Source organism: Hyperoodon ampullatus, assembly GCF_949752795.1.
Source record: "Hyperoodon ampullatus genome assembly, chromosome: 9".
Taxonomy (NCBI): domain Eukaryota; kingdom Metazoa; phylum Chordata; class Mammalia; order Artiodactyla; family Ziphiidae; genus Hyperoodon; species Hyperoodon ampullatus.
Window position 1 is genome coordinate 71,893,814 of NC_136922.1, and position 14,570 is coordinate 71,908,383.

General features: G+C 41.7%; 2 protein-coding genes across 3 annotated transcripts in view; one reads left to right on the plus strand and one right to left on the minus strand.

Annotated features, from left to right (window-relative positions):
- Window positions 1-438, minus strand: part of DOCK4 (dedicator of cytokinesis 4) — a gene marked incomplete at its 5' end in the record, with an annotated part of 498,756 nt that extends 498,318 nt beyond the window's left edge. For both annotated transcript variants that reach the window (XM_079712023.1, XM_079712022.1), the window contains one exon: window positions 402-438. In XM_079712023.1, coding sequence (XP_079568149.1) covers window positions 402-438 — 37 coding nt within the window. The remainder of the gene's footprint in view (window positions 1-401) is intronic.
- Window positions 439-1,030: 592 nt separating this feature from the next.
- Window positions 1,031-14,570, plus strand: part of ZNF277 (zinc finger protein 277) — a gene marked incomplete at its 5' end in the record, with an annotated part of 117,435 nt that continues 103,895 nt past the window's right edge. Inside the window, 1 exon segment of the mRNA XM_079710923.1 lies at window positions 1,031-1,121. Coding sequence (XP_079567049.1) covers window positions 1,031-1,121 — 91 coding nt within the window.

Genomic DNA, 14,570 nt, shown 5'->3' on the forward strand with positions numbered 1-14,570 from the left:
GGGAAATCGTCACAGCCCTTGCCGTCTTTGGGGAAAAAGGAGAAGGGGGGAGAGGAACGCCGTTCGCCCTCCTCTTCCAACTTGACATACACACGCCCCGTCGCCACTCCGAACTCCGCAGGCAGAGCCCGCAGCAGGCGGACTGGCGGCGCGCTCCCCTCAGCCGTCCGAGCGCTCCCTCCGGGAGCCAGTGCCTGGAGCGTCCATCCGGCGTTAAAGCGCGAGACCCCGGCGCGCACCCCTCTGCCCGGAGCTGGCTGGGCAAAGCCCCGAACCCGCAGCGCGATGCTAGAATTAGGCATTTCCAGCCGGGTGGAGAGAGAGGGGCGCGGGGGCAAGGACGCGAAATACGCACACGCTCTGGCCAGAGCGGAATAAAAGTTCGCCCAGCTGAGACTCACCCACGCCGTATTTCTCGTGCTCCGTAGGTATCCACATGGCTAGAGAGGGGTCCGGGGTCTTCGGGCTTTGGAATCCCCGCGCCCCTTCTCCGACTCACAACAATGCACAGCTCCCGAGTAGCGGTTGCAGCGCTGGAGCCCGGCGGCTCCGCGCGGGCTGCAGGCGCTGGGCAAGGTCTGCGCTGGAGGCTCCCGAGCCCGGCGTTGACACCGCGCGGCCGAGGCTGCGCCACCCGCCGCTCTCCCGGCGGCAGATATTCACAGTCCTCCGACGCGCTCCCGGGGACCCGGAGGCGCAGTCATTGTTCTGATTCACTGAACTAAGCGAACACGCCGGGGCACTCTCGGGCGCACCCCCTCCCGCCAGCGCCTCTTCCAGCCCTCCCTGCCTAGCGCCCCCGCAGCATCCTGGGAATTGTAGTTCTGGGCCACTCCATCCCGGAAGGAGGCGGGGAATTAGCGGCTGGGGGCGGGGATACGTTCCGCTCGCCACGTCCTATTGGCCCAGATAGTGACGGCGCGGCGTGGGAGTGGAGGAGACGCCGCGTCGATGGGGAGTTCATTTCCAATCGCGTTTCCATTGGTTCCGCGCCTGTCCGCAACCCCCCCTTTTTTTCCTCAGCCGCGTAATGGCTGCTCCCAAGACACAGGGGGCTGCTACCCAAGGAGAGGAGGACGGTGATGGCAACCGTGGCGGAACTGGGGGTGTCAGTTATGAGGGTGAGTACGGTGCCTCTGAGGTGTCTTCCTTTCTCTCCGACCTGGAGTGCCGCTGACTGATGGGCGGACCCTAGCTCTAAGGCCACCTGAGCACGAGGGAACCTCGGGCAGGGCCCAGCGGGATGGGGTGGGGTCGGAGGCGGCTAGTTGTTGGGGGCTGTCTGGGAGGGAAGAGAAAATGGGATGCCATAGCCTCCGCAGCCAGGGAAGTTCCCTGGGCGTCTGCCCCACGTTTGGAGCTCCCACCTATGCGCTCGCCGCCGAGTGGGCGTGAGTCATGTCACGTTCGTGCGTGGGTTATTGTAACTCTGGGATTAGTCACTCTCTTTCCTCGCCAGTACCCTACTCCTGCCTCGGTTTGCTTGGTTTGGCCTCGGGAGATAGGTTTTATTTGGGTTCGGGTGGATTTCCAGTTGCAGACTGGTTGGTCGCTGCTATGCACTCTACAGATTTTCTCAACTGCTGGCTGGAGTAGCCTCTGAAGGGAAAGTGTGTGTGGCTCTCACAGTTTACCCCCTCGCTCGTTGACTGCCCCGGGCGTTCTCCAGGATTGAACGTGGAGCCTGGGAGATCTTCCCACACTGGGTCCTTAGAACGAGAGGAAGGGAAGTGGTAATTTGCAGTCATGGTTCCAGAGAAAATCATCACAGCTACTTCGGCTTCACTTGACTTTTAAGTTGCAATGTAGAGAGCAAAAATCACACTTTGAAAGCTGCAGGGGGATTTTCTTTAGAATTCCTAGTCCCATTCTTTTACCTTTAGTCTGTCTATCCCCATCCCACTCTCTTCTTTTTTGATTTGATCATGTAACACAGCTAGTTGTCTTTTTCTAATGGACATGGTTTGGGGCTTAAATTTGGTTCTCCGTACTTGTTGGGGTTTTAAAAAATTTCTTGCTTTGTTTTTGCTTTCATGGTTAAATTGACATTTTGTCTTAGCACAGAGATTTCTTCCCACTTCTTATCAGTGGAACCCCTAGCTTTGAAATTATTTCAGTACCTCTACCAAAGAAATCTTTGGCTAAGCTCCATACTTAAATATTGTGTTATATTCACACCCTAAACAGTTCATTTTGGGGTTGGCCATATAGTCAACTCTTATCTTGTAGTAACATGCTAAAGGTTTTCCATATTCTCAAAGTACCAGAGGGCCACCAGTTTAACATTTGAAGGTGAAATCTTTGGTGAATTTATCTCACAGATTTAACTCATAAAAAAGAAAATTGGGTATGCCTTTCAAAAACATTATATAACTTTTAAATATCATTAGTTACTTTAAAATTATAAAACTTTTCATCATGAACAGTTCAAACCATTCAGAGATGTGTAAGGTAAAAAAATGAAAGTTCCTGCACCACACACAGTCCCACTCCCAAAGTAACAACTCTTGGGGGTTTGGTGTTTGCTTTTTCTAATAAATTTTATATATGACACACATCTGTATGGTTTTGATTTTTTTTAATCAAAAGGGATCATTCTATGTAAGCTTAAAGATCTGCCACCGTCTTTCTCCCAATGTTCTACTATAGACAGCCTTCCCTATCAGTATATTTGTTAATTCTATTTAAGGACTGTGCCCATAGTGTTCCGTAATATGGACGTCCCATACTTTAACCATTCCTCTGTTAATGAACATATAGTGTAGCTTTAGTTTTTCAGTGATGTAGTGAACAGCTTTATATACATATCCTTGTCCACGGGGTGTGTATTTCTTGAGGAATTTGGTCAAAGATGACACACGTTTAAAATTGTGATGTCACATTTTCCTCTTAACGGGTGTGTGTAGACATTCCTACCAGTAATAATATGAGTGTCCTTTTCTCCATATCGTTACCAAGCTGGGATGACCAGTATTAATTCAGGATCAGTGTTTAGATGACCATTAGATTGAATTGAGTAACTGATAGAAAGCATAATTTTAGGTTGCAGTTTGTTTTCAACAGAAGTATTGAGAAGTGAATTTGCTGTATCTGTAACAAAAAAATTCCTCACCCTGGTTCAGAACTGCCCATCAGTGATTAGTGAGAATCAGTATTCTCAGTAATTTGTAGCAATCAATGGGAGAGCTTAATGGCTGATTTTTATGTCATTCTTACAAGGTAAAGTTGTCATTAAAAATTCCCTTAATACATATATACACTAATAAGTATAAAATGGATAACTAATAGGAACCTGCTGTATTAAAAAATTAATTAAATTTAAAAAATTAAAAAAAAATCCCTTAATAACCTGTGTATCATTCTGTGACTTTATCCACATTCTTTTCAAAGCCTGCAAAGTGCGATACAAATTATGGGTGGAAATAATGATGTTAAAAGTATGCATATTCATATTTTTTGTTAAGCAGCCACTACAGCTGTCAAGTATGTCTTTCCCTGTAAAATCATTAATTTCTTGAAAACTGCCTCTTTTAAGAGGTTTCCCTCTAATTCTAATTAAAATGTCAATCTGTGTGTTTAATACTCTGGGACAGAAGGGACTAGGGAGTCTTTTTATAGAAATCTGTGCAATTCTACAAGATTTCTGCTAGAATGAGTCACTGGGCAGTATGCAGGCAGGTACGCCTTCCCTGAGGTCTGTGTGCCAGACTTCCTGAGGCTCCATCTCTCAGGGAAGCCCTTGCTTTCCAAACATTTGAACGGTAACTAGGATTTCACATTGTCCCCTAAAATTAAGAACAGGTAATAGACTCAACATTTCTCACATTTGGGGATGTTACTGGGGAAATTTTTCTGACGGCAGTGATTTCGTCTGACAGTGTTAACCTGTGCTTCCATATTGTAGTATTCTGACAGAGTCAACTTTTTTCCCTACAAATGCATGTCCAGTAGATGATGATCATGGTAGTGCCTCTTTGGATTTATAAAGCTTTTCGTCTGGAGACCTTATTAATTCATTTGTGGTGTCTCTAGAAGAAATGGGGATAGCGGGTGGCGTCAACTCCTCATTCTTGTATTTCCTATTTTGATAAATGGCATCAAGCCTTTTATAGAAACCGAGGAAGCACCCTTGATTCCTATCTTGCCCTCAGGTCCTGAATCTGATCAGCTACCACGCCTTATTTTCCTGTGCCTGAAAGAATCTTTTGAATCTGTTCTTTGTCTCCATCTCTTCAAGTAGCCACTATTCTGTTTCTAACCCTCACCGTTGCTGCTGAATTACCTGTGTCCCCACGCTCCAAACTGTACTCTTGGGGACCAAAACCGTGTCGTTTGTTTTTGTCTGCTTGACCCTGTTCTTGGCACCTCGTCAGTGTTTAATAAATGTTTGACCAGAACTGAATTCTAGCCTGGATGATTGCAAAACCTTCCTATTGATCTCACTGACTTTTTTTTTTTTTTCCTGGTGCATTGGGTCTTCTTTGCTGCACGTGGGCTTTTCTCTAGTTGCGGCGACAGGGAGCCACTCTTCGTTGCGGTGCGTGGGCCTCTCATTGCGGTGGCTTCTCACTGCGGAGCAGGGTCTCTAGGCACGCAGGCCTCAGTAATTGAGGTTCACGGGCTCTAGAGCGCAGGCTCAGCAGCCGTGGCGCAGGGGCTTAGTTGCTCTGCCGCATGTGGGATCCTCCCAGACCAGGGCTCCAACCTGTGGCAGGCGGACTCTTAACTTCTGCGCCACCAGGGAAGCCCTGATCTCACTGACTCTTGATTTTCCCTTTCTTAATCCACCTTCCAAAATTCAAATGTATTCATGGATCTTCACTTCAAATCTTCAGTGTAACTCTAACGTGTTGCACTTAGGTTCCAATCTACTTATCCAGCTTCATCTTCAGTCACCCTGCTTCCCCTCCCAAATCTCCATTATCACACTTACACCATATCACATTGTAGTTATTTGTTGGCAGTTTTGTCTACACCAGTAGACTGAACTTCTTGAGGGCGAGAGTTGTCTTATTTTAGTTTTGTACATCCAGTGCCTATCAGAACTGTGTGTAGTAAACACTCTATAACAATTTAATGGTTAGAATCTTTGAAATTTATCCAAAGTACTTAGAATGACTGCTATTTTAAACAGAGGAATTGAAGTAGAATAAAAAACTGAGTAGATGTTGTGTGCTTGTGAAAGTTATGCATACCAATGTGTACTTGTGAAAGTTATGCATACCAACTGGAAAATTCAGAATGTCATCATGAAGTATCAACTTTGTCAGAGATAATCATAGTTAGCATTTAAGCATAGTTTTTCAGTCTTTTTCTAAGTGAAGTGTTAGTGTTTAGATAATGATTAAATAGTTAAGAGAATACTTCAGATCTGTCCTTTATAACTTTGAACCCATAACTGAGTAAACTGCTACAGAGATCTTGAAATCTGTCTTCCATCATCTGTGTGGCTCTTATCCAGTTTTCCACAGGTTGCCATCTTACTTCCAGCATTAAGGCTTAAGTCCAGCCTTGTGTATTTGGCATGACAGTGGAAAGAGGACTAGACCCTATGTTGGAAAAACTGTATTTAAATTTCAATTCTGATATTTAGTAGCTGTATAATGTAGATTTATTACATATCTGCTACATTTATGAAAATATAGCTATAATATCTACCTTGCAGAGTTACTGTGATTATTGCATTGAATTATACATTTAGGAAAGCCCAAACATATTTCCTTTTATAAAGTTGGAACTCAGTAAATAGCAGTTGCATTCAATATAAAGATATGCTTAATTGAACTGTAAAACTGCCTGCTCTGATTAACTTAGAAGCAATCTAAATTGCGGTGTAACCAAGGGGAAGCTTAGGAATGTGGTGGTGATAACTGCTTAGGCTGCCCTTGCATTCCTAGGGGTTGTCAGGGTGTCTGTTGGTGCTCTGTACTGGTATTGCAACTATGTGCTCTGAAGGCCTTTTATATTATCTTCTCTACCCTTTCTCAGCCCTGCCAAGCACGGCCCCCTCATACCCAGCTCCCAGCTCTTTACACATACACCCACATTCAGAGTCAGCAAGAAGCTTAGATAATCTTACATACTCAGATGGCCTTGCAAGGTACAGGCCAGAGGGTGTCAAGGAAGAAAAATAATTATAGATACTAGGTTTGGTGTAAGGTTCTGAAGGGACCTACTTCAGAACCTCCTTTTGTTTTCCTTTAAAACATACATGGGACCCAGCTTGCAGGATATTGAGAAGATATTATAAAAGAGGTATTATAACAATGATGATACTGATGGTAGCTAACATTTGTAGAGCAGTAACTGTGCCAAGTACTGTTTCAAATACTTTTAGAGATCATTTTGTCTCACAACATCCCTGAGATAGATACTCATATTATCCCCTTTTTATTTAATACAAATGAGAATACTGGCGCAAAGAGCAACTTGCACAAGGCCACACAGTAACTGAAAGAGAACTTTTAACCCAATTACGACTATAAAGATGTCTCATAGTAAATAAATTCCATTGGATGAGGTCTGAAACATACTTTCCTTAAACATAACTTTGTTCTAAAGTTGATGTTACTATAGAAAGACAATATGGTATGAGAAAAGAGGTCAGGACAACTTAGGATCAAATCCTGGTTACTCACCAGCCACAGGCAAGTTAAGCAACCTCTGAACCTTAGTTTCTCATCTGTGAAATGGGTAATAATCACATCTGTCTTGCTGGAATGTTGAATTGAGTAGTGAGATTATAATTATAGTACCTAGTCTTCAATAAATGGTGACTTTTACTTAAGTCATAGGTTTAGGGACATCTTTGGCATGTGTGCCAGAGGTGATACAGGTGATGGTTTTGAGTGCTACAATCTTAACGTGTCTTTTCCATTTTAAGACCAGGTTTCTGTTACGGGATTTGGTAGGTACTTATAGTATCAGACACTGAGTCTACATACACTTCTAATTGTATTGACATAGATCTTGCGTTCATGCAGAAGAATAGCACTGTCCTCCACAGCACATTCTCATACACGTCCCATCTTGAAAAACTGAAGATGATATTGACCAGATTGATGTAATAAAAATCATACTTTCTTCTAAATGTAAATCCATGAGTATATAGAAATAAGAAGTACACCTGGGCTTCCCTGGTGGCGTGGTGGTTGAGGGTCCGCCTGCCGGTGCGGGGGACACGGGTTTGTGCCCCGGTCCGGGAGGATCCCACATGCCGCGAAGCGGCTGGGCCCGTGAGCCATGGCCACTGGGCCTGCGCGTCCGGAGCCTGTGCTCCGCTACGGGAGAGGCCACAGCAGTGAGAGGCCCGCATACAGCAAAAAAAAAAAAAAAAGAAGAAGTACACCTAAACTGCCCTTCCAGTGATTGAATTTTTAAATACTTCTATTACTTGTTCATGGAAAACTTTACCGTAGAGTTAGGATTCCGTTCTGCTGTGATTTATTTAATAAACTTATGAGACTGAATGGATTGGCATTTCACTGACAGCTCCTTGTAGAACTGCCATCTCCTGCTGAAATAAGTGTGTTCTACTAACTTCATTGACCCAAAGGTGAGCAGGACAGTGAGTGGTGATGGATTTGACTGATCAGTCTTCTGCCTTTCTTTACATCTCAACCAATGGTCTTTGTGACCAGTGTCGTTATTTGTAAGATAGCCAACTGGGACTGGGTGCTGTCTTTAGCTCTAGGCATCAAGTCGTTTCTGGAATTAAACAGGACTTAAACCTTTGCTCGATTGTGGGGGTGGAGGGAGGTTGGGAGGGGTGTTCAACAATAAGTGGTAGAATATTTTAAGTGACATAAGCTTATGTGGGATACTTTGGGGCTTTCTTTATGTGTAATATATTTAAATTCATCAATACATTGAGTAAAAATGTATGAAAGGAAAACCTGGATTAAGAGTCAGAAATCTGGGTTCTTAGCCTGATGCTTTGTGGCAGTGTAAATTTCGGGAAAATCCTTTAACCCCACTGAGCCTCGGTCTCACAAAAATGCTGCAGGTAAGTACCTTGCTGATATTACTGGGAGGTTGAGTGAGACACTGTATATGAAAGCACTCTGTAAATTTTGATACACTATGAAAATGTAGGGCTGAATGATGCTGATGAAGGTCTGTCACAAGAGGCAGTGGTGAGTCTTTGGAATTGGACAAACTGGATTCCAAAGTAGCTGTCGGTTAAAACCTGTGTAACCTTGAGTGAGTCAGGTGACCTCACTATTATTATCATCACAACTGCTGCTACTACTACAATAATCTGGAGATATGACTTTAAAATGATTGCATACTAATTAACATTAGAGTTTGAATCAAGACATATCCCTGATTTTATAATACACCCTTTGAGGACAGGGACTGTCACATACAGCTTTGGATCACCTCATCTTCTGGGACAGTGCCATGCTGTGTTGGCATTTGGTGTTGGTTGAGTGGTGACTGTGGATGGGCTCCCTGTTGGGTGCTGTATGGGGCACAAATGAAGAAGAACCCCTGGCCTTATCCTTGGGGACTTTTCAGTGTAATTGGTGAGGCTCCATATTCATATTTTACCAGAGCTAATCGGAGAGTCCTTTCTGTTTCCATATTACACTCTGGGAAGAACTGGATACATTTGAATCTGCAATTTGTATTCATTGACTGAGGAGCTGAGCAGTGTAAAGCTTTTAAATGTGGTTATTTTTAAAAGAAAGGAAATGCATGCTCATCTCCTGGTTTCCCTAACACTGTCCTTATTTTGTGTTTTTTCTAAACTGAAAGATGATTACAGAGTAATTACAAGTAATTACAGAGGCCCTGCCTTTAACAATTTTTTTTTTTAGTGTTTTTATTCAAAAACTTAAGATTTGTTTCTTAAGAGAAAGACTTCGGAATTGTAATTGTGGTTATTGATTTAACACAATCTTTCTGTTATGTAACAGGCTGCTATTCACCAGTAATAGCCAATTAGAAAGGAAAATATCTTGTACCACAAATCGTAATTACCATTTTAAAGCAGTTAATAGCAGGAACTGTTGCTGAACTGTAACGTAACATCAATCAGGCTGTCTTTGCTAAAGCACCATACAACTAATTTCCACAAATGGAGGAGGGGAGAGGAAGTTCAGTGAAAAAGAGTCTGAAAGCTTATTGGACTTGCTTACAAACTAGTTGATGGATGGCTTTTGAAAGCTTTATAAATATGCACCCACATGAAGGAAAATAATGCTGATAATCTACAGGGACTTTGAATTATTTTTCCAACATCAATGATCATAGACTATATTGTTTAGTGGAAAGCCCACTGGACAAGGAGTTAAAAGACCTGGGTTTTAATCCCACTTCTGCTTCTGACTGGCTGTGTGATTTTAGAGAAGTTATTTGCACTTGTATTTAAGATTTCCTGGTTTGTAAATGAGAGAATTCTCTATATTAGCATCCTTTCAACTGATCTTCCAACCATCAGTAAAAGAAAGAGAAGGTAGGCTTACAGCTAGGGAGCCCAATTATACATATCCTAGAGTCTGTGTAGAAAGAAAGAATATATATCTGGATTTTTCCCTTAAGAATTAGTTACACATTAGTTGCACATGTGAATGTCACTAATCAGGTGTATCAAGTTAGAAAATTGGTGGAGAACCACTGGCAGTAGATAACTTCTAGGGTCTCTTAATCCAAAAGATTATGGATAGATCATTATGATGCATCCCATCTTCCCCATCTCCTCTCCTTTCCATGTTTTAATAAACAATGCAAATCTGAAAGAGCTTTGATAGAACTGAGAATTAGTTCATTCAGAAAATTTTATTAAGCATCTTCTCTGTGCAAGCTTCTATATTTTAGATGCTGTAGAATACAAAGATGAAAATAAGATTGGTCTTGCCATGCAGGATCTTATGGCCTAATAAGAAGATAATAAGTGCATAAATAACTGTATTACAAAGTAGAAAGTGTTAAGGACCATCAGAGTGATCAAGATGGAGTTGAGCAAGAGAGATTGTGTGCAACAGGTGGTACTAGGTCTTGAAGTTGAATAGGATTTGGACATGCAGAAATAAGGAAAAGCGTTATAGACCTAGGCAAAGGGAGGGAACAACAGAAAAACTAAGGGCATCTACAGCAGGTAACAAGTCAAATTCATTTTGCCTGGATAAAGTGTTAGGTAAATGGAAGCAATAAAAAGAAGTTTGGACAGTTTGAAGCTAGATCATATAGCCTCAGACGTTAGACCCTGACTCTGCAGACTTGAGGAAAGGGAATGACAAGATCAATGTTTAATCAGATAACAATGTCCTGAAGAGGGAAAGTTGAGTCAGGAGGCAGGGGTATTTGCCAAAGAAAAAGATAATGAAGACTCATACTAGACTTTAATAATATGCCCTTGTTAATGAAGTCAGGTGATTAATCAGTCTTGTAAGGAAATTCCTGAGATTAGAGAAATATGCCAGGACAGAACAGGTTGTATATAAAGATTCTTTCCTTGATAGGTTGGGGTCTGCTTGGGCTCTGTACATAAGGAAGGCCCAGGGAGTACAGGCAGAGAACACCATATAGATGACAAAACAGGCATCAGAGTACAGACAGGTGGAGAGATCTGGGAGCAGGTAGTATTAAAGAAAACCAGAGCTGGACAGTAGTTAAAGTGGTAAAGAACAGAGTTTAGTCATCAACAATTGCAATAGAAGGGAGGAGATCTCTGTATAGAATTGGGCTCAATTCCAGATTCAAGGAAAGGTGGAGATTTTTAGACAAGGAGCAGGTTGGGAAGGTTGGGTGATGGAAAATTACTAATAGGAAACATCAGGGGGATTCTGGTGTAAGGGAGCAAAGGGTTCATGTGCCTGTGGTGCAGAAAGCCGAACTCTGACAGTGGGAGTTTGCAACGAAGTCAGGATTTATTGCAGGGCACCAAGCAAGGGAGTGGGAGACAAGCCTCAATCCACTCCAATTTGGTCTTTGAGTTAGGATTTTTTTTTTTTAAAGGGAAAGAACAAAGAAGCTGGGGGTAATCATCATCTTGTGACATTGCTTTTTTTTTTTTTTTCGGTACGCGGGCCTCTCACTGTTGTGGCCTCTCCCGTTGCGGAGCACAGGCTCCGGACGCGCAGGCTCAGCAGCCACGGCTCACGGGCCCAGCCGCTCCGCGGCATGTGGGATCTTCCCAGACCGGGGCACGAACCCGTGTCCCCTGCATCGGCAGGCGGACTCTCAACCACTGCGCCACCAGGGAAGCCCTCTGTGACATTTCTTAATCGTCATTTTGGGAGTTAGGATGTCTCTGGCTTACAGTTCTCTGGCCATGTGGTCCATGGCTTGGGGGTCTATTAGCTCATGCCCTGGAGAAATAACCTGAGTTTGTACATTAATGATGATATCAACGACATTAGTTTTAGTCATCTGATTCTGGTTGATTAGTGTTCAGTTAGCACAGGATTGAGGTCAGAGGGGGACAAGAAAGGGAATAAAGTTTCAGATAGAGAGGTTAATCATAAACTCAGCAGGGCAACTCCATTTTAGGGGGACACGGTTTCACTGTATAAATAGGCTCAACAAAGTTCTTGCTGCAGGCCGGCCCGAGTAATATCACCTGGAGGATAGTAGAGGCAGAAGAGCCCCATCAGAGATGGAGGGTGGGGGATTCTCTCCAAACTGATTTAGCAGGATTCTTGCTAAAACCTGGCTATGCAGGTCTAGCATGGCCTGATCCAGAAAAGGGTTCAGAGGATCGTGACTAAAGTTTGGTCAAGGAGAGCACCTTTGTCATTAGCAGGAACACAACCACAGTAAACTGGACTTTAGAGACAGGATTCAAGTCAGTTCAGAAGCCTTAGAGAAACAAGTTTAGAGGAACATGGATTCTGGGTGAGGCATGGATTCTGGTTTATGGTATCAGGGCAGCAGGTTGAAGACTCATTTACTAGAAAAGGTATACAAGTTGAGGCTTGGTTCCAAGAAGTTAGTCACATGCCCAGTGACTAGCATCCCAGTCCCAGATGGAGGTGAAGCCAAGAAGACTGGGTTGGTATAGAGCCACTGGCTTGAGGTGGTCCCCTGCTGGAGCAGAGCCAAACTGCTGGTGAGCTTAGAGATCCCTGCGGATGCTGATTGGCAGTGTTAGCAGGGGCCTAGCTGCAGGCAACTCATTACAGTTGCCCATATGGCCACTGAACTCCTAACCCTGTGCTCATTAATCCCGAATAATCAGCCAGTTGTAATATAATTCTCAAGTATAGGGTGATAATACCCTTTCTTTTTCATGACCCCTAGACTACATGGGTATTTGATACCACAGAGAAAGATTCCTGTTCTTGATCTTTTTCCTTTTGAAACATCTTAGAGTTATTGACAAAACAGATTAAAGTATGTTAACTATTTCCCCCATTTATAAGGTATGTTTAAGTATCAGCTGTTATAGTTGTTTCCATAAATAGAGCACAATCCTGTTTTCCTTTCATTACATGAGTCCCAGAGTATATCCAGCCATATAGATTTACATGTTCTTAGAGTCTAAATGAATTTAAAATGAATAAAACGTTTAAGTAATGGACTGAAAACAAATTCATTTATTTGATATCATACTTTCGAGATACATTCATAGAAAATTGTGTTCTTGTTTTTGTTCATCTATGTGATGGAAGTAGGTAGGGCTAATGTAAATTTAATATCTATTGATGTTTTTAGGGACAATATTTCAGGACTCCATAGAATTCTACAACAGAAAAAGTATTAATACCGTTTTACACAAAGAAATTTTCATGTGCAAATACTGAGGTAAATAAAGCTACGTAGCATTCTTACTTCAGGACTTTTTAGTATGCAAATTTTTGTGACCATCCAAGAGTTAAATATTACATTGCAGTTTCCCAAATATTTAACTACACTACCTTTTTCTCAAATAACACCTATTAACATTTAATGGGATGCTAGTGTTCTGTGGAATTTGATTTGGCAAATGCTAATCAGGGTCATCTTCCCTTAAACAGATCATATTTATTAAGAACTTCGACACACCCAACAGTTCCATCTGTAAACATCTTCAAGAAGAGATCATTCACCCTGTATCTATAATAATAACCATTGTCATTCATTTTATAGCTTTCCTGTTTTACTTCCAGCCCTTAGTGGGGAAAGAATAAATGTAGAGCATTAAGTCCAAGGTAAACACAACAAACATAGCTATTTGTTTTGTCTCAGAGAGATGTGACTTCCTCTAAGTAGCATTTTTCCCACTTTCAAAAGCTAGAATTTTTTTGATAATGTTCAAGATAGCATTGAAATAAATATTTGTATAAATAAAACCTACCACTTTAGCACAGTATGAGGACTCTTCAAATTGTTGTCTTTTGTTTATTTCAGTGTCCCTTCCTTAGTACATTAGAATTAAGATTTGAATATTGAATGATAAAAAAAGGAAATTGTTCCCAAGTAACCGATTTCTGATCTACTGTTCCAGAGCGCTCAAGCCTGTGCTTCTTTTTAAGCCAGGTAACCATAGCTATTTAATGCATTATTTAAGGTTATAAAATTTTAATTCACATTCTTCTATCAGCTTTCTTTGACTTCAAGAATGTAGGTTAGTTGCAATTTTTTTCTAATTGCCTGTGTTTGGCATCATTGTCAGAAATGTCAGTTTCTGAATTACTGTTTATTAATGAAATGATGAATCCAGGCATCTCTTTGATGTAAAATCCACAACTAGTGTGATATAGAGGAATTTTTTAGTGAAGGTTTTTTTTTAAACAGCTTAGAAATGATTCATGGGACCATTGTTATTCACGTCTAGTTAGCAGTATTCAGAGCCAACTGGCAAGTCTCCATTTCTTCAGGATTCTCACTGTTACATTAAATGTGGTTTCAAAGTAGACTGATTTAGGCAAGCAGCGTGTAAGTGAAATAACTGGATTGCTCTCTTCATCTTCTCACATCTTCTAAAAATTACATTTGCTGATATCCTTTGTGACAATACATTAATGAATCAGATTCTGAATTCATCTTACTTATAGATAGTTATCAAAAATTATTATGTTATTAATATTAGCTGACCATTGGACCCTGCTGTGAAGTATACACATACTTGTGGAAACTCATACACATTTTCATATACTTATGGGCAACATTTTTAATGTTATATACTTCATAAGTTATACTTCATAAATATTATAATCTTCATAAATATATAACCTCCTCCCTTTCTCTTTCTGGGTTAGTTATACTCGTATTTCAAATCTTAGCTTAAATGTCACTTTTTATGTGAAGCTATTCTTGAAACATAGTGTGAATTAGCTACACACTTCTTTGTAGCTTAATCATATTATACTATATAATTATCTAGGAGAATCTCATTACCTGCTTTGTAGAGAGAGAAATTTTAATTCTAATAGTTCCATTGATATATACTATGATACTTTTCAAGGGCTGCCTGTAACAAATTACACAAACCAGGTGGCTTAAAGCAGCAGAAGTTTGTTCTCTCACAGTTCTTAAGGCCAGAAGACGGAAATCAAGGAGTCAGCAGGGCCACTCTCCCTCTTCTCTAGAGTAGAATCCCTTTCCTTGCCTCTTCCAGCTTCTGGTGGCACCAGGCATTCCTT